Source organism: Drosophila takahashii, chromosome X, assembly GCF_030179915.1.
Source record: "Drosophila takahashii strain IR98-3 E-12201 chromosome X, DtakHiC1v2, whole genome shotgun sequence".
Taxonomy (NCBI): Eukaryota; Metazoa; Arthropoda; class Insecta; order Diptera; family Drosophilidae; genus Drosophila; species Drosophila takahashii.
This window is the reverse complement of record NC_091683.1, coordinates 17,274,172-17,299,424: the sequence shown is the minus strand read 5'-3', so window position 1 is coordinate 17,299,424 and position 25,253 is coordinate 17,274,172. Positions and strand designations below refer to the sequence as shown.

The 25,253-nt window shown below is 38.2% G+C and overlaps 2 protein-coding genes across 15 annotated transcripts in view; both read right to left on the bottom strand.

The window, feature by feature from the left end:
- Nucleotides 1–179: 179 nt before the first annotated feature.
- Nucleotides 180–16,353, bottom strand: AMPdeam (AMP deaminase). 8 transcript variants are annotated; one of them, XM_070218162.1, is made up of 11 exons: nucleotides 15,809–16,353; nucleotides 7,672–7,816; nucleotides 4,800–5,134; nucleotides 4,130–4,165; nucleotides 2,974–3,101; nucleotides 2,819–2,913; nucleotides 2,300–2,756; nucleotides 1,455–1,909; nucleotides 1,100–1,394; nucleotides 600–710; nucleotides 180–531 (listed from the first exon to the last, which is right to left on the bottom strand). In XM_070218162.1, exons 1-11 carry the CDS (start codon nucleotides 15,927–15,929, stop codon nucleotides 352–354), a joined length of 2,358 nt encoding a protein of 785 aa, XP_070074263.1. In that variant the 5' UTR covers nucleotides 15,930–16,353; the 3' UTR covers nucleotides 180–351. The 8 variants fall into 8 exon arrangements, with proteins under 8 accessions (XP_070074263.1, XP_070074262.1, XP_016993035.2 ...); XM_070218161.1 differs by lacking the exon at nucleotides 15,809–16,353 and adding an exon at nucleotides 9,621–10,166; XM_017137546.3 differs by lacking the exon at nucleotides 15,809–16,353 and adding an exon at nucleotides 7,928–8,141.
- Nucleotides 16,354–20,444: 4,091 nt separating this feature from the next.
- The window catches only part of mamo (maternal gene required for meiosis), a 147,504-nt gene continuing 142,695 nt past the window's right edge, over nucleotides 20,445–25,253 (bottom strand). For 6 of the 7 annotated variants that reach the window (XM_070218732.1, XM_070218731.1, XM_070218733.1 and 3 more), the window contains one exon: nucleotides 20,446–24,916. In XM_070218732.1, the coding sequence (XP_070074833.1) occupies nucleotides 24,643–24,916 (274 nt within the window). In that variant the 3' untranslated portion in view covers nucleotides 20,446–24,642. Of the gene's footprint in view, nucleotides 24,917–25,253 lie in introns of all 7 variants that reach the window. The other variant, XM_070218736.1, reaches the window with a different exon arrangement.

Here is a 25,253-nt window from a genome sequence, read left to right as displayed (position 1 = left end):
TTTGTTTGTGTTATTTCGTCGTAAATGTAAATTTCTATTCTTTTCAGAGTTTTGCTTTTTTAAATTTATATTTTAAAAATGCTTTTGATCCAATAAGCTCTATTTTAACAGTCCAATTCTTAACCAATTAGCTGTATTTCCTTTATGATCGAATTAAAAATATCAAAAAACACCGAGCGTTGCGTGTACAAGTTTTGTATATTTAAAGGTTTTGGTCTGCCGCGTTTACATTTTGGTTAGTACAGAAACATTTAAATTATGTATATAACTAGCGTACATATATCTGCGTAATTTGCATTAAGTTTGCGTAGGAAGCCACAACAACGCGATGGAGCACAGATGTCCAGATGACTACGATGCGTGCAGGTCTGGCAGGGAGCAGGTCTGGTTCACCTTGAAGATGTTGGAGAGCTCGTCCAGCAGGGTCTCATAGCGATAGGCCACCCGGATCTCGGGCACATTGGTGCGGGTGATGTCGTTGCCCATGATGCCGTCCTCGTAGTAAACGGGTCCCAGCCACTGCTGTTTGATCTGTGGGCGAGTTGTGTTTTAAGTTTGAGTAATTACAAATGATTAAAAACAAAGGGCCTAAAACTCACCGCGTGTGGGAAGCCACTCATCATCACACTGTTCCTGGCCAATTCGCACATGTCGCAGGAGCTGAGCTTCCACACCTGGGCTGCAATGCTGTACTCCTCCATAAGGGGTTCCTAAAGAAGTCGCATAGTAGTTAGAAATAATATATAAATAATATTTTATTTATAAAACCCTAAGAAAACAAGCTGATGTATCGTTTACAGCCTCGTTTACCATAATAAAAAGCATGCTGCTGCATCGTTTACAGCAGGGATTACTAAAAATAATATGCTAAAGCATCGTTTACAGCAATACAACAATAAATAATATAAAAAATTAAATTAGGTGTATTGCTGCATCGTTTACAGCACTGTTAATCAAACTAAACGCGCTGCTGCATCGTTTACAGCACTGATAATCAAACTTAACATGCTGCTGCATCGTTTACAGCACTGTTAATCAAACTAAACGCGCTGCTGCATCGTTTACAGCATGCTTAAAGATAAACTATAGGTCAACCCACCTTGGTGAAGTGGAATTGCAAGGGGTCGTCCGTCGAGAGCGAGATGATGAGGCCCCGGGCCAAGTACTCCGGCAGCGGGTTGCGATGGTAGTTGAGGAACAGCGAGTTGTTCGACAGCGGCGACATGGCGATTCCGATCTGGGTCAGGTAGTACAGGTACTGCAGCACGGGCACCTTGCGCAGCAGGAGGCCGTGGGAGATGTTCTCGGCCATCAGGAAGCCGCACACCAGATGCTGCACGGGCCCAGCCTCGCCGCAATGGGGCCGCAGCACAAAGGTGTTCATGTTGCGGGATCTGTAAAAAGGATATAAGGATAAGGGAGCTATATAATATCAGAATATGAGATATACTCACTGTCTAAACTTGTTCAGCACCGTCATGTTGGCGTACATGTAGTAGATATAGTACGCATAGGGCGGATTCTCCTCGTAGGTCCACTCCTCCGGCCGAGGCACATCGTTATCGAAGAGCGGATTCTCCGGCTTGGACTCGTCGTCCACCGAATCGAAGCCGATCACGTACTGCAGGAAGCGATGCAGCTCCGGATGCTGGCTGGGCCTGGCCGTCGCCTCGAAGAGCGGCAGGAATATGTTGTTCAGGATCTCCTGGAATGACTTCATCATCTTGTTCGACTTGAAGATGTCGAAGAGGCGCGGTATCTGGATCAGCCAGCGGATGTTCGAGCTGTACACATCGTTGTCGATGGCCCACTTGGCCAGCTTGAACCACTCGTCCGGCGATTTGCCGTAGATGGAGAGACGCAGCTCGGCGTTCTGGTACTTGGACTCCTCCAGATCGAAGGCCACTTCCTGAAGGGGTTAACAAAAATGGAGGATATTTAATATATTGTTTTAAATACTATTTTAAATACTATGCATCGCTTACAGCATCCATTACCAAAATGAACAAACTGATGCATCGCTTACAGCATCGATTACCAAAATGAACCAACTGCTGCATCGTTTACAGCAATGCATCAGGAACTAATATAAAACATAAAATGCTGCTGCATCGTTTACAGCATCGATTACCAAAATGAATCAACTGATGCATCGCTTACAGCATCGATTACCAAAATGAACAAACTGATGCATCGCTTACAGCATCGATTACCAAAATGCACCAACTGCTGCATCGTTTACAGCAATGCATCAGGAAATAATATAAAACATAAAATGCTGCTGCATCGTTTACACTACCTTTATGATCTGTGCAAAGTATTTGCCGTTCAGATAATTGTCCGTCTTTAAGAACACCTCCCTGAGTCGCGACTCCCCGATGGGATTGTACTTGGAGTTGAACTTGTCGAAGCGGTGGAACGTGTTGCGATCCGCATGGACGTCCAGCATGTCGACGGTCAGGTCGTAGGTGGTCAGGTTCATCGACTGGAACACCTGGGCCAATGTCATTGCCTGGCCGTTGGTGTGGGTAACCACCTCGTTGGCGTTGTTCTTCAGCGTCTTCTTGATGAAGCGCAACAGGTGCTTCTGGTTCATGCAGGAGGCGGCATGGATGTGGGTGTCCACCTTGCGGGTGTTGTAGAAGTCCCGATGCGGCACCGCCTTCTGGGCGGCCAGCTCCCGGAGTTCGTTGAGCAGTACGTGCATCTGGTACTTGGACGACAGATAGCAGAGGCGTCGATAGCAGAAGGATTTTCTATAAGGTAAAACCATTATTCATGAGATTTTCCCTCGAAATATGCTGTAGGTTGTACTTACAGTGGCCCATCGGCAATCATATTGCACATGACCTGCATGTCATTCACGAATTGGCTCATATCCGGATACTCGAACTTTATCTCGCTGCTCTCGTCCTGTAAAACCATAAGTTTTATATATAATTTCTTCTATATTAATAAGAACTCAATACCCACATCGTTCTGGTAAATGTGAAACACCCCGTTGAGGGGCTTGATTCGGAAATCCTCGTCTGGGGGAAACTCCACGTTCCACGGATTGGTTATCTTCATCTGCGATGGCTTCAAATGGACATCTACGGATCCTTAACAATTTCGAAGTGATTCAAAACGATTCGAATTCAAGGAGTCGAGTGTGTGGTGTTTTGTTGTGAGTTGTTCGTTTGGTTTTTGAAAATAGAATTTTGTTTAGTTGCAGAGGCGATCGAACAGCGATGGTAATCGGTACAGTTAGTGGCAAAAACTACACTCTACACTCAGGTTTTTGTGCGAGTGTTATTTTCTGTAAGTGTTGGTGTTTACAAAGTGACATAGAGTGGAGCTCCAAAAACATTCTTACTATATTTTAAAATTTAATTTAAATAACTGATATTTCAGTTAAAATCTAAACAAGTTTTAAATATGTTTATAGGAGTTCCACTCTAATGCGCTACTAAACTTTGATGGCATACTTGTTATACAACAGTTATCAAAGTTTAGCCTTTCCTTTTGCACAAGGCTTTTCCTTTCAAAAGGTCCAAAAATAGAGTGAGAAAGGGCGAGAGCTCAACTTCTAAGCGTCTACAACTTCAGCTCAGGGCGTGTTTTTGTTGTTGTTGGTTAGCAAAAGTATATAGAACACACAAACAAGGAAATTAACTAAAAGCAAACAAATACAAGTAACAGATGCAAGCCGCTGTGAAAATTCAAAAGTCAACGGCCAAGGAAAACTCCCATGCGAGTGGTTGACACAAAGGAAAAGTCGATGCTGCAACATGTGTTGTACCAAGCAGTTCTTGTAGCGAGCGAGATAGCTATAGTTTAGTGTGGCCAACTTTGTGTTTAATGCAGGTTAGTGAAGCCAACATTATTTACGAATTACGCTTGGTTATTAACGAATCGAGGAACATTGAAAAACAAATAATCGATAGTTGGCAACACTGTCTGCGTTGAAAGCAGCGTTTGTAGCTCTAGTTTTGAGGTTAGGATGAAGCAGTGCTAAACGGAAATCAAATGTCAGGCAGAACGGAAGGAGGAGGAGGAGTGGTTCTTGTTGTATTTCAATCAAACGTGGTAGGAAAGTTGGATAGGAAAAAAAGGTTCAGGTGGGAGAACGGGTGTGCACACGAATTACCTTGTATGCTCGTTACACTCATTTTGCGAATGATGTCTATAAGAAATAATGAAAAATACGAGAAGAGAAATAAATATTCGATACAAAATCAAATTGGAACAACCAAAAAAAGGGTTAAAAAGGCTCAAACGCATAGTATGTAACATAGGAGAACATTTGAATGGAGAGTAGAAGCTCGTTCAAGGCTCTAAATAAAAAACGGAGGACATGAAAACGAAACGGAACGGGACTCGAGCGAGGCGTCAGCTGCTAAGGCGTGGGCGAGAAAGAGACGGACACACAAGCTGACTCCTGGACTTGAACGAGGTGGCAACGCCGTTGCGTACAGTTTACACAAAACACACGCTAATATCAACTTGTATTATACAGTATTCACTTGCAAGCGAATTTATTGCAATATACGAATCGGTGCATCACAACACTTACTATGGGGGATCAGCTGTACAAAATGGCTCTTCTATACATATTTACAAACATACGGTGGACTGAGTCGACTTGTTTTTTCTTTTTTGGTGTACAATACATAAATACCTAACAGTCAAACAAATCGACCCACTATATTATAAATGGAATATTACCACTGCACAAAGACAGACCAGAGAAACTGACTTTGAGCTCTTCTTCTGGGAATTCGGGGAGGCCGGAACTAATGGATCAATGGACTACTCACCCGACACCTCCTTGACGGGCAGATTGTTGATGCGATCCTTGAGCTTCACCGTCTTGAGGAAGCGCGCCGTGGTCGAGGGAAACGACTGATCGGACATGGCCATGTAGTGGCTGCGCAGGCGCAGCGCTTCGATCAGCAGGGTTGAGGCCCGCTCCAGATCCTCGAGCGGAACGCCACTGGTGTCCTCGCCCGAAATGGAGACCCGCTGGAAGTTGATGTCCGCATCGATTCTCTCCTTGTCAACAAAGGAATCCCGCTCCTCGTTGCTGCTGGAGGATTCCCGGTGAGTGGCCAGCACGGCGGCTGGGGGCACGGGTCTGGATCCAGTGGCCTGCCTGAAAAAGGGGGGAAAACACGAAAGTTCTTTAGATTAGATGGCAAATTTAAAGTGAATATATGCTCTCAGAGGTCATTTTAGAGCTGTATTTTTGAATAGATTATAAACTTTATCTTACTTATTTTTTTTCAACAACATATTATCGGTATTTTTGTATTACTACTAAAAAACCTTTAGTAAATCCTATAGATTCTAGACACTTTAATAAATGAATTGTATACTCTAGTCACAGAACACTTTGAATTATAATTCAAGATCCTCTATTGGGCTGACCATTTGGAATCCTCCGGCTGATACTCGTAGCAGCGCCCAAAGCTATAGCTGTCATCCGCAAAGGACATCCTGCGCCCACTAGTGACCACCGCCGAATGGAGCACTTCGCCCTGGGTTGCCCCTTCGATAATGCGGATAAAACGGAGCGATAATAATGATCGATTGACCAGTTGATTTATGGCAATGCGAAGCCACCGATTGCCGCTAATTTGCAACCCGGCACGCCATCAGAATATCTCCTGCAACCCCCAAACAAACTGAACAATTGCGTGTCTTGGAGGATTCTCCAATCTAAAAACAAGTGCCAGTAATGAAAAGAGTTTTTTCTATGAGATAAGGTGTTATTGCTGGGTATTTTGTAGTACTGAAGTATTTAAGCCACCCAAAAGCAATCATAAATTATTCAATAAATTATAAAAAAAATTCCTAATGTGTAGATGAAAGCGTTTCTTTTCTTAAACTTTCATGAACCACTTTCTCGAAACACTTAAAATAAAGCCAGTTGCCAATTTCTTGACTTTAGATTTATGGGAACTTAAAAACCCCCTCCCCGTCCTGCGCTTTTATTTCCTCTATTTTTCGATTGGCGTGCAGAACTTGTCGGGATTCTTTGGGTTTTTAGCCAAAAACTTGAAGTGTCCGTGCGAGTTGGAAAGTTTTTCCAACGCCGCTTCTTGGTTTCTTTTTCTTTTTCTTTCTCTTTTTTATTTATTTTTTTTTTGTTTTTTTTAGCGACGCCTGGCGTGCGACACGAACAACAACGATGGTGGTTCTTTAGTGGGCCAGTGGGCGGCGGTTCGATGGGTGGGCTACCCTATAACGAGGGCTCAATGTCAGCGGAGGTCGCGGCGCAGGTGGCAAACTTTGGGCCGCGTTTCGCGCCGCTGAGCTGCCCGTTTATTGGATCGGAGCGTACTGAAAGTGACGGCATCCGCGCCAGAACTCAACCGTTGGCTGCAGCGGCTCTTCTTCCCTCGCTGGCGCAGGTGGCGGTGGTGGTTTAAAGGTGGTTCCGTTCGTTATGCCATAAGCCCCACCACCTCATAGAGGGTGCGGAGGTGTGGAGGGGCAGGGGCGAAAGCCTAATGCAGTTCCATTCAAAATCAAAACGTGTTCTGCATCGGTCCGCACTTTCGCCGGGCCAAAAACCCGAAACCGAAACCAAAACCCGGACTCTGGCCCAGACATCAACCCACTTTGGATTAGCCGGTTGGCCCACCACCCACCACCCACCTGGGAGCCTGATAATTGCAACACTCTGCGGCTGCCTCATTACGAGGCTATACAGAATGCTCCGGGGAGAAACACAAAAACCAGGGACGAAAAAGTTGTGAAAATCATTTAAAAACTGATCAAATAAATATCTCACTATATTAATGGTATATTTTCAAAACAAATATTATAATATTTTTTTACCTTGCTGTATAATTTTTTTTATTTGTGAAATATTCGAATATTTTGGCCTTGAAAAACATCTGACCCTAAAACACTGGCTGACTGATAAGAGATCAATCACGAGATCTATGAACTCGCCGTGTTTTTGTCTGGTTCGCTTGTAAAGTAAACAAGTCAGAACCGATTTAGGTTCGGATCTGATTACTCGAATTAAACAATGGGAACAGCGCAATAAAGAGCTGTGATCAAAGTCAGGGCCAAGCTATTTAAAGCCTGTGTTTTCTAAACCAATTCTACTTTTATTTTAGATTAATTTTGCGATTTCTAGGGGGTATCTCAGAAACGGTTCCCTTTTTCTTTTTGTAAATATTTAACAAACATTTTTTTACATCTTTATCTTTTCCATTCACTTGTCACAAACAGATTTTGAGATCACCTTATTCGCTAGCCTTGTTTTTTTTTCTGTAACTTGGCCAAAAATGGACCTACACCAAAAATACACACTGTTTTGAACAGATAACAAATTAAACAATAAGTCCATGCCACTTTTTGAGTGATTTTGAAAAAATTAAATTTTCGCCAATATTAACAGTTTTTATATTTTCGAAACGTACTGTATCATTTAATCGTTTCAAACACCTTTTGATTTTACTAGGTAAGACAGGTTGAAGATCCCATGAATAACTGATTAAACAAATCGAGAGCTATAATACTTTATAATTTCACGAGGGAACGACGCTTGTAGTTATATATTTTCAATTTCGCTGATAAGGAAAAAATCCGAAACAATTTAGAAACAATAAAAATCGGCACTTTAAGTAAACTATCATTTTCAAGGATCTATTAGCATCTTTTTTCCATACTCACTTTTCATTAAGATGTCGCTGGATTTGCAGCTTCTTTTCGATCTGTTCAATGGGAAATTGGGGCACCTCATATGGAGCCGAGATCTCGTTGGTCACCTCCACATCGGCTTCGGCCTTCTCGTCCACTGGGGAATCGGTGAGATCACCTGAAAATTAAGAGATGTTCATAAGTCCTCGTGTATTAATCCTGTTACTTTGAAATATATCTCTAAAAGGGTTTTCTCTGCACTATCCCTATATCTATTTTCAGATCTTACTGAGATCCTCTGAGGAGTTTGACGAGGGCGTGACTGCGGCATTGGCCGTATCGTTCAACTGATTTCCCATCGGTCCTCCATAAAGGCGGACATCTACGCGCAACCGATGGGCGGTATCCATGCGATTGAAGTTCATGGCGGTGGAATGCAGAGGGAAAACCGGAAAAACTGAGGATCGTTGGTGGCCAAGGTGTTGAGAAGTAACCTGGTCGAGAGTTGTCGCCCCAATGAAATCGGAAAACATTGAAGATCGGCGAATTCCAGGCCGAGACCTAACAACGCCGGCAGAGGCAGAGGCAGCGACTGCGACAGCAGCAGAGGAGCAACATCTTTGGAAAAAAATAGCAACGTCTCCCAAGAAAAACAGGCAAACAAAATTGATTGCCGATTACCAATTGGCAAGCAACAAAATGTTAAAAAAAAAACAGGGGAGCACTGAGAAAAAAGAAGTTGAAACCACACAATTTTAGTTCCTGTTGATGATTTGTTTTTGTAGGAATAATATCGAAGAAATAAATCCTTAATTCTAATTCTTCTAAGATATAAGAACAACTTGATGTAACCCATTATGAAAAATTCATCAAAATGCTATTTTTTCAAAAATGTAATCATTTTGCTCAGTGTAGAAAAGAGGAGAGGGGGCATGCCAGGAGTGACAGTGGAGATAGCAAAAAAATACTGGCAAAATCAAAACACGCACTCAACAAACAACAAACAAGATGGAACGACTGATTGGAGCGATCCGAAGCTGGAATACACTTCAAGGTCAAACACCGCAATATAGTAATTACTCATCTCTGAGGGAAGACAAATAAATTAACCTAATTGTACAAATTAAAAAACTAATTATTTATACATTAGGAACACCAATTAAACCAGATTTATTTTTATTAAGCAGGCCAGTTGTATTTATTTAAGTGATCAATGGCCGAGTTTTGTATTTTAAAGTATTTTCTTTTACCCTCAAGAACCATTAAAAAACTAATAATTAGCATATTGTAAAGGAGTGCTGACAAAACTCTTTTGCTTTTCGAACGACCACTTTATAGAGTACAACAACTTTCCTATATCTCTATATGGGTTAGTAAGAACTGAGAGATGTTGCGACTGATGGGCAGCGCAGCGGCAGAGGTTTAACGCTACACTGAAATTATGTGTTGAACAAAAGTAAAAATTAATTAAACAATAAAAAAAGGGTATTATTTTTAAGGGAATCAGCCACCATTATAAATCAACGAGTATGGAAATGCTAATAGTTTGCAATTTTAGGTTAAGTTTAATTAAATGTCTCTAAAGCAGTAATTTTTTTTAGTGCAGCTTTTTTTTTTAGTGAGAGTGCTTGGCTGTTTGCGTGGGAGAGTGACTGTCTATTGCTTTCTTTTTACAGCAGAGAAGAGAGAGAGAGTGAGAGAGTGCAATATGCATACAAATACTAAAACAATTTCTTTTTTTTTTTCAAAACTTAGTAATAAGTATTAGAAAATATATATTTTAAATGTAAATATTTATATTATTTTTAGTTTTAGTTTAGAAAGTAATTTTACTACCACCTATTCCGTAAAAAAGTTAACTATATATTATATATGTTTTCCTTTGATCTGAAATTAGTGCCTATTTTTTGACCCATTTGTTGGATAGGTTTTCCACCCAATGTTGAAGGTCACGGGTCAGTGGGTGCTGCACCTTCACTTACATGGACAGCGATTGGGGGTCGCCCTCTGGGGATTCGACTTTTGGGGCATGGACATGGAGGTGGAGGCGTTGAGGGCCTTGCCGCCGGCCTTCTTGGAACTGGGGTGCGACATCATCGATCCGTCGAAGGAGTCGGCTTCCTGGACACGCATCTCCACGGACGCCCCATCCGAGGTGCTCAGCATTCCGCGGTACGACATCTCGGGATCTCGGGATCCTGAAGGGTAAACTATTTCTATATCCTATGTATGATGGCCTATACTTATTGCCGATGATTGTTGATAAACCGAATGGTTTTTCTCCGGTTTTAACTGACTGAATTTTCCGACTTTCCGGCCTGTGGGGATTTTGTGTGTGATTTTTTTTTTTATGTAATTCTCCCGGTGACAGGTGGCGCCGCTCTTCTCGAGATTCTTGCTCTGGGCAACGTCTTTGGGCGACTGTCGGCTGGGATCGGTGGGATATATACTCATTCGGACACTCGGCTGCACTTAATTTAGTTTGAATTCCGTCCGACGCAATTCGCGCATCTTCTACGCGCTTGTTTTTCGCCTTTGTTTTCTTTTCCCCGCCTTTCTCTCTCTTTCACCCTCTCTCCGTAGAATTCACACCTCTCCCGATCTCAGCGGATCCAAAGTTTATATATCGGTTAAAGTCGGCAGGGAGCTTTCGGTGCTCGCAATGCCACAACGAGAAGCTTGGAAAGCCCACAATGTTTGCTAATTATAAACAATATTTTGGATAAACAAACTGAGTATAGTATATTTAGCCAAGATCAAAGCTCTTTGAACCCCACTGGAAGCCAGCAGAGATTAGCATTAAAACGGAACCAAAAATAAACCCCAACTTCTTAAACTCGAAAGATTTTATAAATAATTGCGATCTTTAAATTTTAATTTAAATTTATTTTAATTACAAATATACTTTCATAATATCTAGGTTTTAAAATCAATTTTTTATGTGTAATTGATCAAAATTTCTGAATTGAAGGCACAACCCTTTAGTTTCATTAGTTTCCAAGCCACATACCAAATTTCATATCGATCGGACCTTTATTAAGGTATCAAGTGTGACATTATCATTAGCTGGCAAACAATATGATTCATATTATCTGCGATAAGATGGTGAATAAATGACCAGTTTGGGTGATGTTCAGCTGATAAAGAAGACTTCTTGATGTGCCACTTGAGTTCCCTGTTTCCATTTATAACCCCAGTCTGGTAACTTTCCTCTATTAGGAGGGCTCGTCTCGATTTTTATTTAGCACCCTGTCGGGGGCACTTAGCAAATGGTCGGGTGGTCGGTGGTCGGGAGCTTATCAATAGCCCCCAGATGGGAGTTAAAATTGGACTGGAGTTAGCGCTGGGTCGTTAATAAACCCATGGCTTGTTTTGATAGCTTCATATCGATATGGCCCAGTCCTAACTCGATTTTTGGTTCATTTTCTGCGATGGCTGCAAGTCATTGTCAGTTCATTTGCCTTATTTGCCGAGTGTGCGAGATATGCAAACAGTCATACACCAAATATATTATATATATACTATATATAGAAAGATGGGCATTCCTATAGACCGAAGACAGGAATATACATATGTGTTTGTTTATCTGCCGTACGTCTCAATTTATTATTCGATTGTGCTTAAGCCTCATTTTATTTCGTTGTATTTTTGGCACGGCTCTTTGTTTTGTATTTTGTACACTCAGAAAAAAAATCGCCCTGAATTTTAGAAAATCGCCATACTTTTTAAGCCAAAGGCAGCTCGCCTTGCCTTTTAGAAAAAATATTTCTAAAATCTAAAAAAAAAATTTCTAAAATTTAGGGTTAGTTTTTGCAAAATTGAATAAGAAGAAGAAAAAAAATCGGGGAATCGGGAGTTATGCCGACTCCACCCCTCTGTCGGTGTGGGGTGTTGTTGTTGGGGTTCCCGTTTCTCAACTTATTTTTATCTCCTCTATTTAAACACATGGATGACGTCACGATGCTTGTACATAAACACACTTTTAATCTTAAATTGTAACTGAAATAATAACTGAAATTATTATATTATTTATTAATGATAAACATAAAAATCAAATAACTTACTATCTGGAGAAAAACATTTTGGTCGCTCGCGGGATTCGAACCCCTTACCTCACAGTTTGCAGTCAAACACTCTACTAGCTGCGCCAGGGAAGCATCACGAGAGACGCTGTACAAAGAACATTCTCATTCTGTTCTCTTGGGTTCTAGGTTTATACTCTTATTTATCCATTATGTGTGTGTTAGCTTACCTAAATCCTTATTTGTATTAAAGTATACATTTTAATGCGCCAAAAAAAAAAAAATAAAGACGCAAAAAATGTCCGCCTCGACGTGGGATCGAACACACGCTTCCGAATAAAAGCGTAGAAAACAAATAATCCGCTCGCATTAGACCCCTAGGCTACCGATTGGCCAATTTCCTAAAATGTAAGGCGATTTTTTCTTAGTTTGAAAGAAAAATTTCTAAATAACAGAAAATTTTTCTAAAAGTGGATAACAAGAGGAGTTGATTTAATCAGGGTAAGTTTTTCTTATTATTTAGAAAAATTTTTCTGAAAAATAGAAATATTTTCTGAATTTCAAGGCGATTTTCAAAGTATGGCGATTTTCTAAAATTTAGGGCGATTTTTTTTCTGAGTGTATTTATTGACCGAATTGCGAACTTATTAATTGCTGCGTTTGGCCTTTTCTTGTGCTTTTCTTCTGGGCAAAGTGCCCGCCAAGATCCGCTATTGATTTTCACATGAAAATATGGCCAACTTTCCGCCGTGACTTGCGTAATCGCAAAAGCCAAAGAACGACTTATATACCCGACTTTCCACTTTCCGCTCGATTCGACTTCGCGCACTCAACTGACTCTGATTTTCCACCCATAATTCCTTATCCGCTCCGTTTGGAAAATCCATGTCATATGCACATATATTTGTGTAATAATAAGCCATAAACAGTTGATTTGGCATGACTATCAGTCGGAAAAAGGAAGAGAAAAGCTGGCTGGTCGGAAAAGAGCTTGGGTTCTGAGCAAAAGGCAAAAAGAGCGAATAAAATTACCCAAGAGAACCGACGACGCCACACAAATAAATCATTTAGGGGCTTAAACAATATCCAAAGGTGGAAAAGGGGAAAAGTGTGGGAAATGCTCTATTGTTTTCTTTCTGCTGCCGCCCGCCTTTTTATTATTTGTTTCTAATTGGAAAGGAAAACCCTGACCTATGTCTACGATGGACAGAAGCCAGCTGTCTTGTGTGGGTACAGTGGCGGCAAATAAAATAGCACCAATATATGATACTATCGATATAATTAGTACACATTTTACATGTCCCAAATATTTGCAAACACATGCCAGCACTTACCGAACGACATCAATTATTTTCTGATTTAATCTGGCATTTAATGTGACAATAGAGTAGTTCATATGTGTGGATGGATCGGGTCTTTCGGCTCTTTCAGTTGATTGAACACAACACATTTCTCATAAGCAGCCGACACATGTCGACCGACCGAACGACTGCCCCAATTGAGTGGATGATGATATAAGTATTGGATGGGATATGGCGGCCCTCTATAGATGGCCAGATAATAGATAATAAACGATTCCCACGAACTGTGAATAATGCACTACGTGTACGTTCGCACTCAAATTTGGATGTTGTTATTCACGGATGGTATTTATAGACCGATAAGAGGAGTGCTGCGGCGCACACGGAAATTTCAGTTCCCTATTGTTATGACAATCGAGTTTATGGCAAAAGCTGATTCCTAGGAACACACCATTTTAGTACGACATTGCCTGTCTATAATTTTGATATTTAAATTTGTACCTTGTATTTAAATGGGATTCGACATGGTAGGGGTAAACGGAAAACTGACCCATTTGTTAAATATTTTGCATCGAGCTTCGAAAGTGCTGATAAAAGATTAGATTAGTATGAAAGTGGCGAAAATAAATAAATAACATTTTATAAAAATAAATTGTTTAAATTCCTTAATAAAAATTAAAATTTAAAATGTAATAATATTTTATACAAATAAATTTGGCTTAATATATCAAATTTAAATTTAATTGATTAAATTCCTTAATAAAATATTAGGTTTATTTTTTATTTTTACTCTGCCAATATTCAGTCCATTTTTGGTACGTGAAATAATGTTATTCTTCGTACACCGAATAGCCACGTGGTGTTTGAGGCATCCATAAATTCAGCTGGGCAAACAGTAAATTTACCCTGCCATGCACTAGATTAGATTAAAGGTGCTTGGACTGCACAATTAATATGGAGTTGGGTTTCGGGGTCTTTGGGGCTCTTAGAGAGCCATCATCCAAAAGTGCCACCCAAACACCCACCTTCTTTCGGAACCCAGAATTCAGAGCCAAGAACCTTCTGGCGATGACTCAGGGCAAACAGCAGCGGCTAATTGGCCCACATACAGTACGGCCCATAAATATAAATGTGTCTCTCTGCCTTCGCATGGGTTCGCATGGGCTCGCCTCATGTTTAACCAATTTCCTAAATGGCTTCGTATTTGCCGTTGGTTTTTCCCATTGCGTTTGTTTGCTGCATCAACAAGAACGAAAAAATGCGAAATAAAGAAGCGAAAACAGTGCCCACAAAGCATAAAAATAATGAAAAAGGCAAATATAAAATACAAAAAACAAATGGGAACAATTAAACTGGGAAAAACTTGAGGTCAGTCACGACAATATGAGATAAATCAGGTAAAATTACACAGAAATGAAATACATATTATATCATAGCGTATTATGATCCAAATAAATGTTTTCATTTTCTAGACCACCATTCCATTAATTGAGTTATATCTTAAAGATGATAATGAAATACCGAGCTACATTAATCATTAATCAAAATATGTAATAAATGGGATTATTATTTGTACAAATAAATGAAATCCAGTGGTTCTAGCCACTTAATAAGATTTATTACCATCTTTTCTTGGCTGGAACATGTGGGCCAAAAAGGAAAATCGAAACAAGAATGACGTCATCCGAGGACCACTACACATATACCATACATACACAGCCCAGCTTTCCATGTAATTGTGTTGGAAAGTGTAAAGGAGAGCGAAGATAATTGAAGGACAGAAGTCGTCATCAAAGGAACCTCCATCATCATCATCTCATCTGCAGCTTCACCATCGTTATTACCATTAACATTACAATTACCATTAACATCGCCGTCAACTGGGGAACTAGTGTACTTTAGCCAGATAATTTATGCACAGTTACTAGCACGCCTCTTTCTCTTTCTCGCCGACTGATTATAATAATTGCACGTCATTACTTGCACTCACACACATGCACTCTGCGAGTATATGTGCTTCTTTCGACGTGGAAGTGGAAATATTTAACGGCGATGACCAGTAAACGAAGTGAACGAAGGCGCAAAAGTCAATGCATCCCACATACCCACACATCGGTACATATTTCACCCAAACACGCACACAGGGGCGCGCCGCAGGGGGGCGATTCAAAACCCCCACCTCCGGAGGGGGTTTAGTGTCTATAACCCGTTTTTTAGGCTTTTTTTCAATAGACATTCGTGTTTTTGTTTACAGAATAAATGGAAAGTAATTAAAAAGTAGGTATTAAAAGATATTTTTAGGTTTACCTCTCCTTTAATTCAAAATTTAAGGATTAAAGTCATAGAAAGTTGAAGAATCTACTTTAAAATTATTATTATATTATATAATTAATTAGGTTTTTTATCCCCCTTTAACCACGCCACTGGATTAGCCAATCATTTATGTGCAAAAAAGAATTCAATTTTGTTTTCTTTAATTGGTAATCAATTTGTTTACCTTTGCACAATATGCAATCAAATTTTACAAAAATTAAACAGCAGAAAGTTCAAAACGTACGATTGAAATGCAAATAATTTAAAAATTCACGTTGAATGATAGATACAATATTGGGTAAGCATTTGGAAATTTCCTATTTAAGTGGAATACAAATTATAAAATCGATATATCATTTGTATAAGAAAGTTCTAAATAAAACTAAAAGGATATAATTTTATTTTTTTAGAGAATTTGAGCAAAGCCCCTTGGGAATTTTTTCACCCACGTCCCTGACCTCTCACGCACCCACGCCTCTGCCCCGCCCACGCCCACATCCACACCCACGCCCACGCCCACAGTGACACACTCACCGCCTTTGCGCTTTTCGATGCGCCGCATCGTGCAGCCCATGTCCATGTCCATCTCCATGTCGGTGTCGAACCCGAAGCTCTGATAGCCCTTGGCACTCAGTGCATCCGCGTAGCTCTGCATTTCCCGGCGGCTTCTCCGGGCTCCTTGGAGTTCCGGGTTGTCCTTTGGCTGTGGGACCTGCCTGCTCCGCCTGCTCGAAAATTCGAAAAACGTCTTTCGGAACCTTCGGGATGGATGATGGGTGTATGGATCTATGGAATCGGAAGCGGAATCCCGGCAACTCAACTCAAAGGGCAAAACGCGCTGTCACTTCAAGAGTTTCTACTCTCTCTCTGGAACTCTCTATCGCTATCGTTCTGGTTTTCTAGTCTTTTTTTTTTTGGGTTCTTAACACTCGGATTGTAAAACACACAGTAAAAAAATGCAAGCAACAACCACAACAAACGGGGGTAACAACAATAATACTGCTATTTCGTGTGCGATTGAAAACGGGGGAAAAACGTTGGCGAAAAGCTTGTGGTCGGTGCGAATTTTTTTTGCGACTGAAGTTTTATGCCAGCGCGCAGTGTGACCGCAGGCAGTGCGCCAAAACATCGCCGAAACCATATTAAAATGCTGGGAAAAGCTTTTCGTTTAAAAAGCTCCAAGTGCTTTTATCTAAAACGGCCCTCTTAACTTGAAATTATTTCTCAAATTTGAAATGGTAAAAATAACAAGTAACAACAATTAATAAGAGAAACTGCTACAGTTTAAAATTGTTAGTTGGTGATTGTGGGCGTTAGAGGGGGCGTGGCGCTTGGCTGAAATAAACCTGTGCGGCGTAGGATGCCCACGAATATGTGTGGAAAATCTCAACCTTCTAGCTTTTGTAGTTTCCCAGATCTCAGCGTTCATACGGACGGACACACGGACGGATAGACGGTCAGACGGACATGGCTATATCGACTCGGCTAGTGACCCTGATCAAGAATATATATACTTTATAGGGTTCGAAACGCTTCCTTCTTCCTGTTACATACTTTTTCAAATAAAATTGTAAATACTGTTTTGAACAGCTTACAACCTGTATCCCCAAGATTAAAAAGGCCGAACTCGTAGAATTTTTTGTAATTTATTTTATTTGCTTGTTGTTTCTTTTTATAATTTAATGCATAAAAATGGTGGTGTTTTGTTTTTAAAAATAAACCAATAAACATTTCACTTTATTAGTTGAATACAAATAATTTACTTGTACACGACATATAGTTATTTTCCCTCATTTAATTTTTGCATTCCTCAAGTTAGTTGCAAAAAAAAGTTCGTGTTTCAGTAGTTCTTCGTTTTTTTTTTGGATCTAGTTTTTAGTCGTCGTAAATGTCTTGTATAAGGAAACGCAAAAGATCTCCGAACAAGTTTGATTTTAGTTGCTTGTTTTTGGTTTCAGTTTTCATTTGGTTTCTTTTTATTGGAACGGCTTTATTGAACTTTTGTTTGTTGTTGTTTGGTTGCATATAAGTAATATTTGTTTGTCGTTTCGTCTTAGTTTTCCTTTGCATTTCGCATTAAAAACATTAATTCTTTGGCAGGCATTGCATTTCGTAGTTTTGTAAAAGTTTCTCTATCGTTCTCAACGCAAGATTCGAATTTGAAACCGAACCGAAAAACGAAGGATTCGAAATATCTGAGAGATGTGAAAACAAGTGGCTCGCTTAACTTGATTAGTTCCATTTCAATTCTGTCCTGTTCATTTCATTACAATTTCGATTTTGTTTATCAAATACACATCAATACGTTGGTAGTTTAAAAATTGTGTTTTCTTTTTTTGCGATTTCGCTTTGTTTTTGGTTTTGTGTTTTTCGTTTTTTGTTTCTCTTGGTTTTTGTGCTAAATTACATTTTAAAAATATGCTTAATATTTTTTGTTTTTCGTTTTTTTCTGCTTATTTTGTCGCTTTAGTTTTTGGTTTTAAGTCAAAGACACGAAAGTGAAAGAGGTTTTTGTTTTTGGTTTACGTCTGTTTGCTTAAATTATTATTTTCTTTACTCTGGGTTTAGTTAATTGTTAAGTGTAATGTGGTTTTGCATGCGCTTAATTTTAAAACACCGAGAGTTTGCTCAAAATTTTTTACTGTTTGCTTTTCTTTCCGAATGAAGTTTTAAATATCGAAATATATATATATAAATTTGTTCGTGTGTTTTCGCTAATTTTTTTTCTCTTGTTTAATTTTTACGTTTTGCCATTGTTTATTGATTTTTTTTGGTTTTTTTTTACTTTTATTTTTGGTTTAAAAACACCGAAAGCTTAAAATTTAGAGATTTTCCTAAAGTGTAAATTTTTTACAATTTCCCCATTCATCTCTGGCCTTTTTTTCTGCTGTGTTTTTGTTGTGGTTGCGGTTATTTTTTGTTTTTATGTGGTGTCTCATTTTCCTGTGTCAACGAAGGAAGGTTGAAAAAAGAACCGAAAGAAAAACTCGCTAAACTTTCTGTTCGTATTTCCCATTTAAACATTTAAACGATTAGAATGCTGAATAAAAATCTGTTTGCTTGTAAAGCATATTGCTAAGCTCCTTCCGCCCCCGCTTCCTCTTCTGTTTCCGTTTCCGCTTTCGTTTCCATTCCCGTTTCCGCTTCCGTTCTTGTCCCCTGCTCTGCGTACCGCTCAATAAATAGGTTAAGGAAAAAACTGTATCACATTTTCAATTACGTCTTTGTTCGTAGCACCTTCATAACATACTCTCACCTCACTCCCCACTCCCCTCCCAGCCAATCGATCCCTCTCAGCCCCCGCCTATGTACAGACCTCTAACCTACCAATACAGTTGGAGAAAAAAATTGCGCTTCGGATTTTATCACAAAAATAATTACAACTCTGTGCGAATGCACTCAACCCTTCGCCCCTCCCCCCTTGCCACGCCTAAACTAACATTGCTTGTAAGTCCCATCTGTAAACCTTAACCTTGGTTCCATTAATTCCATACCATTTCACACCCATGTTGTCTCTTACTCTCCCCGTTCCCCTCACGCCCACTGTGCAATCGAATAACTCAAAAGAGGCTATAACCGGAAAACTAAATCAGGGACCCCAATTCGGGAAATAATTTACCGATTCGATTCGAGACCTGCAGAGGGGCGATTTGAAAGCCCCAAACTCAAAGAGGCGCCTAAAAGTATGCTTTGAAATATTTTACTTTGGTTTTGCATACTTTTGGCAACCTTTTCGGGGCGATTTCAAATTATTTCCAGATTTAAAATTGAACAAGACCACAAATCACACTCAAACAGGCCCCGAATCGTACCCTCCCATTTTTCCAGTATTTTCTATTAAAAAATGCAACTGCAGCGAAAGTTCTTTGGGCTTCCCGCACTCTCTGATCCAATGACATTATTCGTATTCTTATTATTGGTGGTGATGTCGATGAGATGATGTCAAAAATCAGTCTCTATTGCAATTTGTTCTATTTTATGTGGGCTTGCTCTATTTCTGGTTCTCAGTAAAAGTGTTAAATATTTTTTTTCGAATTTTGCATCTTTGATTTTTGTTTTCTTATTTGTTTTCTTCATTTTGTTTTGTAGTACACCTTAGAAAAATATCACATTCTTTCTTCGTTCGTTCGAGAGACATTTTTTATGTGTTTTTTTTGGTTTTTGTTTTACATTTTGTTATTTGTTATTTTGCTATTTCGATTTTGTATGTATTTAAAGTTCTATTTACACATTTAGGTTTCCTTTTTGCACGACTAAAATATATAAAATTTAAAAAATATTTGATTGAGGTCATTTCAGAATTATTGCTAAGTATTTCCTCCCATTTCCGACATGCCACACCAACTTTTCTCTTTTCTCCGCCGCTCTCATCCTTTCTTTTTTTCGTTTAACCACTCGAATTTGATCTAAAAATGTTTCCTTAAGTTTCGTATAATTTGTAGACACCAAATCTCTTGTTTATGTATATAAAAAAAAATGTTTGAAACATTTTCCTCCGTTTCCGCGTCTCCTAAGACCTATGTAAACCCCTATAAATATTTAAAGAGACACGACAGCTAAAGATTAGAGCTTAGGTGAGAGAGACTGTTGAGAGAGTAGGAGAAATAAATACAATTTACTTTAGTTTGCTTTAGTTTAGTTTTACTTTAGTTTGCTCACAACATCAACAATGAAATATTATACTTTATAGATTTTATTTGAGGGACTTTTGTTTGGTATTTGGTATTCTGTAAAAATCTCAAAAAGACGCCTAACACCGAAAAATATATTGCATGTACTACATTTTATGTTTATTATGCTTCTTTTGTTTTTGTTTTTGGTTTTGCATTCGTTTTTGATTTTTGTATATTTTGTTGGTTTTGTTTTCGAGATGGTATCCATTTAATGTATTTACATACATGAGTTAGTTGCTGTTAACAATTTAATTGGTTTTCGAAAAGTTAAAATGGTTTTTCATCAGAACCCAATTCTCTTTTATTAGTTTAACCAAAACCAAAACGGATTAAAATGATTTTGACTACAATATAGAACATTGTTATATGGTTATGCCTTTCTTTTTTTGCAAGTGAAACCTCGAAATTGTCTTAATTTCATGAAATCGTAGTTTTATTTTGTTAAATTGTATTATTACATTAAAACTTTCATGTATTTGCTAAATGATTTGGGGGCACCCAAGATCAAGTGACTGATAATGATAAAGCTTGAAATAGAAGGACCTTTTCTGATTAATTATGCTAATTTCGGCAAGATAAATATCATACAATTTAAGGATCGAAATAATATAGTAAATTAAAGATTCAAAAATGGTGAGTTTTGGTGGGGGTAAACCCAAGATCTATAACTGCCCCCGATTCGGGTGCCCCTGGTGGTGAGTGTACGTGTGGGAGTGGAATACCATTAGTTTTTATATATGCTAGTATATATAGTTTTTGTTTGGTTGAGTTGCTTTCGCGTATTAGTCAAATGAACAACATTTATATTTACTTTTTTTGGGCTTTTGTGGGTTTTTGTTTTCTTGTTTTTTCTTTGTTTCAAAATATGCACGTCATGTGTATAATATAATGTATGTATATAATGTATATATATCTATTTATATAAGTAATAGACACCGAAAACCACGTGTACATTTATGTATCTGTATATAGATATATTCTATGTATAATATTTGGATTCCTTTCTCTTTCTCCTTCTTTTTTCCCTTTTTCATTTCCGTTTCCGTCTTATTTGGATTTTACTTCCTCTTCCTCTTCTGCCTGGTTGTTGCTGCTGGGCTTTAAGTCTAGGTATATCAATAAATATTGTATTTAAAAATGCATTAATTGTTAATGCCAAAAGTTTTCGTTGTTGAATTTTGTAATGTAATTTTCTGTTACACGTATTTTCCTGCATGTTGTCAATGCCTTAAAAAAACTGCCTACGTGGTAAATTTGTAATATATGGTATATGTATGTATATACGAAATAAGAGTCTTGAATCCCTCCAATTTTTGGCTTAAAATCAATTTTGCTCCTCTCTGCTTAGCACGCTCACAAAAAAATTCCAATACTCTCTATTCAATTAAATTTCGCCTTAATTTTGATGGTGATTATTTTGTATCTTATAGTTTTTTTTCGTTTTTCGTTTTTAAATTTTGTTTTTCTTTTTATCAACATTTACTTTGCACACACACCTAAGAAAAAATTACTTTAATTTTATGTTTTTCTTTAATTTTGTTAATATTGCTTTCCTTTTTGGGTTCCTAAATTACATTTTTTTTCTTTGTGTTTTGCATCTTACCGAAATGGAGTATCATTTTGTTTTGCTTCTCCACTCTTCTTACCTTAGTTTCCTAAAATTCTTTTAAGGCGCATTTTCAACTATAAACACAAAATATAATGGGTTAACCATTAACAGAGGGGTGAAAATCGACGGATGGTTTCGTATCGACGGATGTGCCCAAGATGGTCAAACAAAGAGTGTTCATTGCAAAAAACTTTATTAATAAATACTATCAAATAATAATTCCAAAATAATAAGTGTTTCCAAAAAATTGATAATAATTAAGAGTGTCATAACTGTAATAATAATTACACAAATAATTAATTCACATACACAGCTCACAGCTAATTGTTGTTGTTGTGCTTAAAAACTTAATTTAGAGCTTGAAAAAAATAATAATTAAAATAAAAATAAGAATTAAACAGAGTTTTGTTTGAAAAAGATTTCGGCATTTGTGATGTTTACATACAAAAATTAGGTAAAATAGGTATGGTAAAAAAAGAGTAACTTAAAATAGTACGATTACAAATTTTGCATTATACTTCCTGGTTTTTGTGTGTTTACAAAAGGCAGTGTTGATTTTGTTTGTTGTTGCAGTTGCATGTTGTTAGGAAATAAATAGTAATTAAAGAACAGAGAAATCGAGAACCGAAAGAAGTTTAAAATCTATAATTAGTTCCACTCAAAAATTCACATCAGATTAATAATAATAATAATGAACTAAAACTATAACATTTGCTAGAGGCCCTGATCTTTGACGGTTCACATACTGACACAATCGAAAATGAAAAACTAACGTATCGAGAAAATAAAATGATTTCTTGTCTTTTCTTTACAACTAACGTAATATAGAATATAGTTGGGCAAAATAACTCAGGGGTGCAGTTAATTAGTTAAACTATCACATAACATAGGCATACATTTGCAGGCAAAATATATATTCGCTAAAGTTGAACACTTAAGTTTGGAGAGAAAAAAGTTAGGCAGAACTGTGTTGCTGGAGAATAAATAAATTACAAAAAATAACCGAAAGTCGGGGATCTCTTTGTATATCGTATGATATGTGGATCCCCGGTGGATGGTAGGTAGATCTCCCTTATGCGCTGACTCCTTTTCTTTCCCTTCCTTTCTCGCCATCTCTCTCTCTGTCACTATCTCCGTCTCTATCTCTATCGGTAGCTCTATCTCTATCTAACTAACTATTCTCTAGCCCTCTCCGGTTGGTGAATTAGGATTAGTTAACGCTTCGCTTTCAGCTTTCAGCTTCTATGTAATATACGGTTTGACAATTACTGTCTAGACTCATTTCGTTACGGGATATATATGTTTTTTTGGGGCTTGTGGATCGTGGATCGTGTGTGTGTGGACTGCTCGTGGATTTTGTGGGCTGTTTTCGGTGTGGTTAGTTGCTTCTCTTTAATATTTAGTTAAATTATGAGGTACTTGAAACTTTTTGGCACAGTGAAAGTTTTCATTTACTTTACTTCTACCACTTTACTTTGATTTGTTCTCATTTTTTGTTTTTTGTTTTACTTTCCACATTTTTGGTACGGCAATTATTCTCCTTAGTGCGTTAGACATTTAGTTAATACAAAAAAACTATTCATTCTAATCCCCTTCTACGCGATTTGAATTTTTCTCCTTTCGGTTTTTGGGTATTTGGGTTTTTGGATTTTCATTTACAGTTTAATTCGATGTTCTTGGTTCAAGGTTGTTTTCCATTTTTATCTGTGTGTTTTTGTGTGTGTGTTGAACTAAGTTAAATGAAGCAAATATCGGTTGAGAAATCATATTTGACCTATGGGCTTTCCCTATTTTATTGTTTTTATTGTTTAATTGCACATTTCGTTTCCAGCGGACGAACGGTGCGGCAGCAGGGTTGCCATCACCGTCCAATTTCTCTATTGCTTGCCATGGTTGCCATCGCTATAAACTATTCTTGCCTGTTCAGCTTGTTTGTAGTTTGTAGGTTAGTTAAAACTTCAATGTTGTTTTCTTGTTGTGATCACAGTTAGTTTTGTGTTGTTGTAGTTGCAGTTGCAGTTTTAATTGTAATTGCTATTGGTAATTGTTAATTGTTGCTATGTTTGATTTTTAGTTTTATGTTTCTTTTGCCTTGCTTTGCTTTGCTTTGTATATAAATTAAACTATTGACGGTGGTAGATCCCATTCGTATCTCCTAGCGCTACAATAATCCTATAAACCAACTTCGACTCCCTCATGAACATATATGTATCGGTCAACCGAAGAATAAATAATGCTTGCGTCGTTGAAACATTGTTTTGCATTTAGTGGTTGGCTTAGTTTTAGTACAGTTGCTACAGCTGCACTACAATTAACTAAAATCCCAATTAGCTTATTGTTTTCTGTGGTAGGTAACAGAGTTTTCTCAGTTATTGCATTGATTCTTGCAAAGTTAGTTTCCTCTCGCTTATTTGTTTGTTTGTTTGTTTGTACAAATTGTTGCTAGTTTAGCTTCTATAGATCGGTGTAAAATTAAATATATTTTATCTATTGTGTATATCAACGGCAGATCTGAGGTACCACACCTCCTTTGTTTTGTTTCGGTAGAAAATACAGACTATTTTGTTTGTTGCTATTTGTTTGTGGCTGTTTCGTTTCGCTTCGCTTCGTTTCACGTGTTACAAATATAAAATAAGTTGTCTTACAGAACCAAATCGCAAATCGCATTTCGTTCCTCCTCTGATTCAGCAACGTAATCTTGTGCTACTACGATGTACGAATAATTATAATCGTAGATCGCAAATCGTAATCCTTACTCACACGTATTTATATATTTAGAGAGATAGGTGTATATTCAGAATCTTAAACACTTTAATACCCGTGCTAATTAGTTGCCCGTAATTTTGTTTTTCACTAGCTTGCACCAAAAAAAAAAAAAAAAACACAAAAAGCTCCTAACTCTTGCGACAAAAGTGTGTGTTTACATCGATCTAATCACGCAGAGCTTCTGGTAATAATAGGTAATAATTTATACATAGGCCTTCGTTATATCCTGTATTCAGTGTGTATGTGTATGAGTGTGTGGTGTGGCTGATCCTGGAGCTGGTTCCTTATCTGCGTAGGAGCCGTCTCCTACGCGCCTCATCTCAGCGCGGCGCATTGTGGATGTGGGTGGTCAGGTGCTTCGACAGGTAGTCCGCCCGCGCGAAGCACTTGCCGCAGGACTCGCAGTGGTACGGCCGCTCCCCGGTGTGGATCCTCAGGTGGCGCGTCAGGTCAGACTTGCCCCCAAAGGCCCTGCCGCAGAAGAGGCACACGAATGGCCGCTCCCCGGTGTGCTTGCGCACGTGCAGCTTCAGGTTCTCCTTGGAGCGGACGCACTTGCCGCAGAAGGGGCACGCGAATCGCGAGGTGGCAGGCCTGAAATGGAAGAGGTTTACAGAATTAGTCACTATTTATTATAGGAATATTATTAAAAATTGTATTCAAGTATTATTTAACATTTGAATATTTTTAAAATTTTATTTAGGTATTTTACAGATGTATACAAAAGTATAGTGAATGGAAAAGGAGTACAGAATTTATCATTATTTATTGTAACAATAGGTCATAATTTAAGTTAATACGTTTAAGTTTAATAAAATATTATTTATATTAAATAAAAAAATAAATAAAATAAAAATAATAATATTTTTTACATTTTAATTGAGTATTTTACAGATATGTATAAAAATAAGTATAGTTAACTTTTCCTTGA

Excerpts from the sequence above, each read along its gene's own strand:
- AMPdeam (XM_070218161.1), bottom strand. The coding sequence starts at position 9,819 with ATGTCGTACCGCGGAATGCTGAGCACCTCGGATGGGGCGTCCGTGGAG. Across the intron at positions 2,757-2,818 it reads ATGATTGCCGATGGGCCACT|AAAATCCTTCTGCTATCGAC; the intron begins GTAAGTACAACC and ends TTTACCTTATAG. Across the intron at positions 1,910-2,299 it reads ACTTTGCACAGATCATAAAG|GAAGTGGCCTTCGATCTGGA; the intron begins GTAGTGTAAACG and ends TAACCCCTTCAG.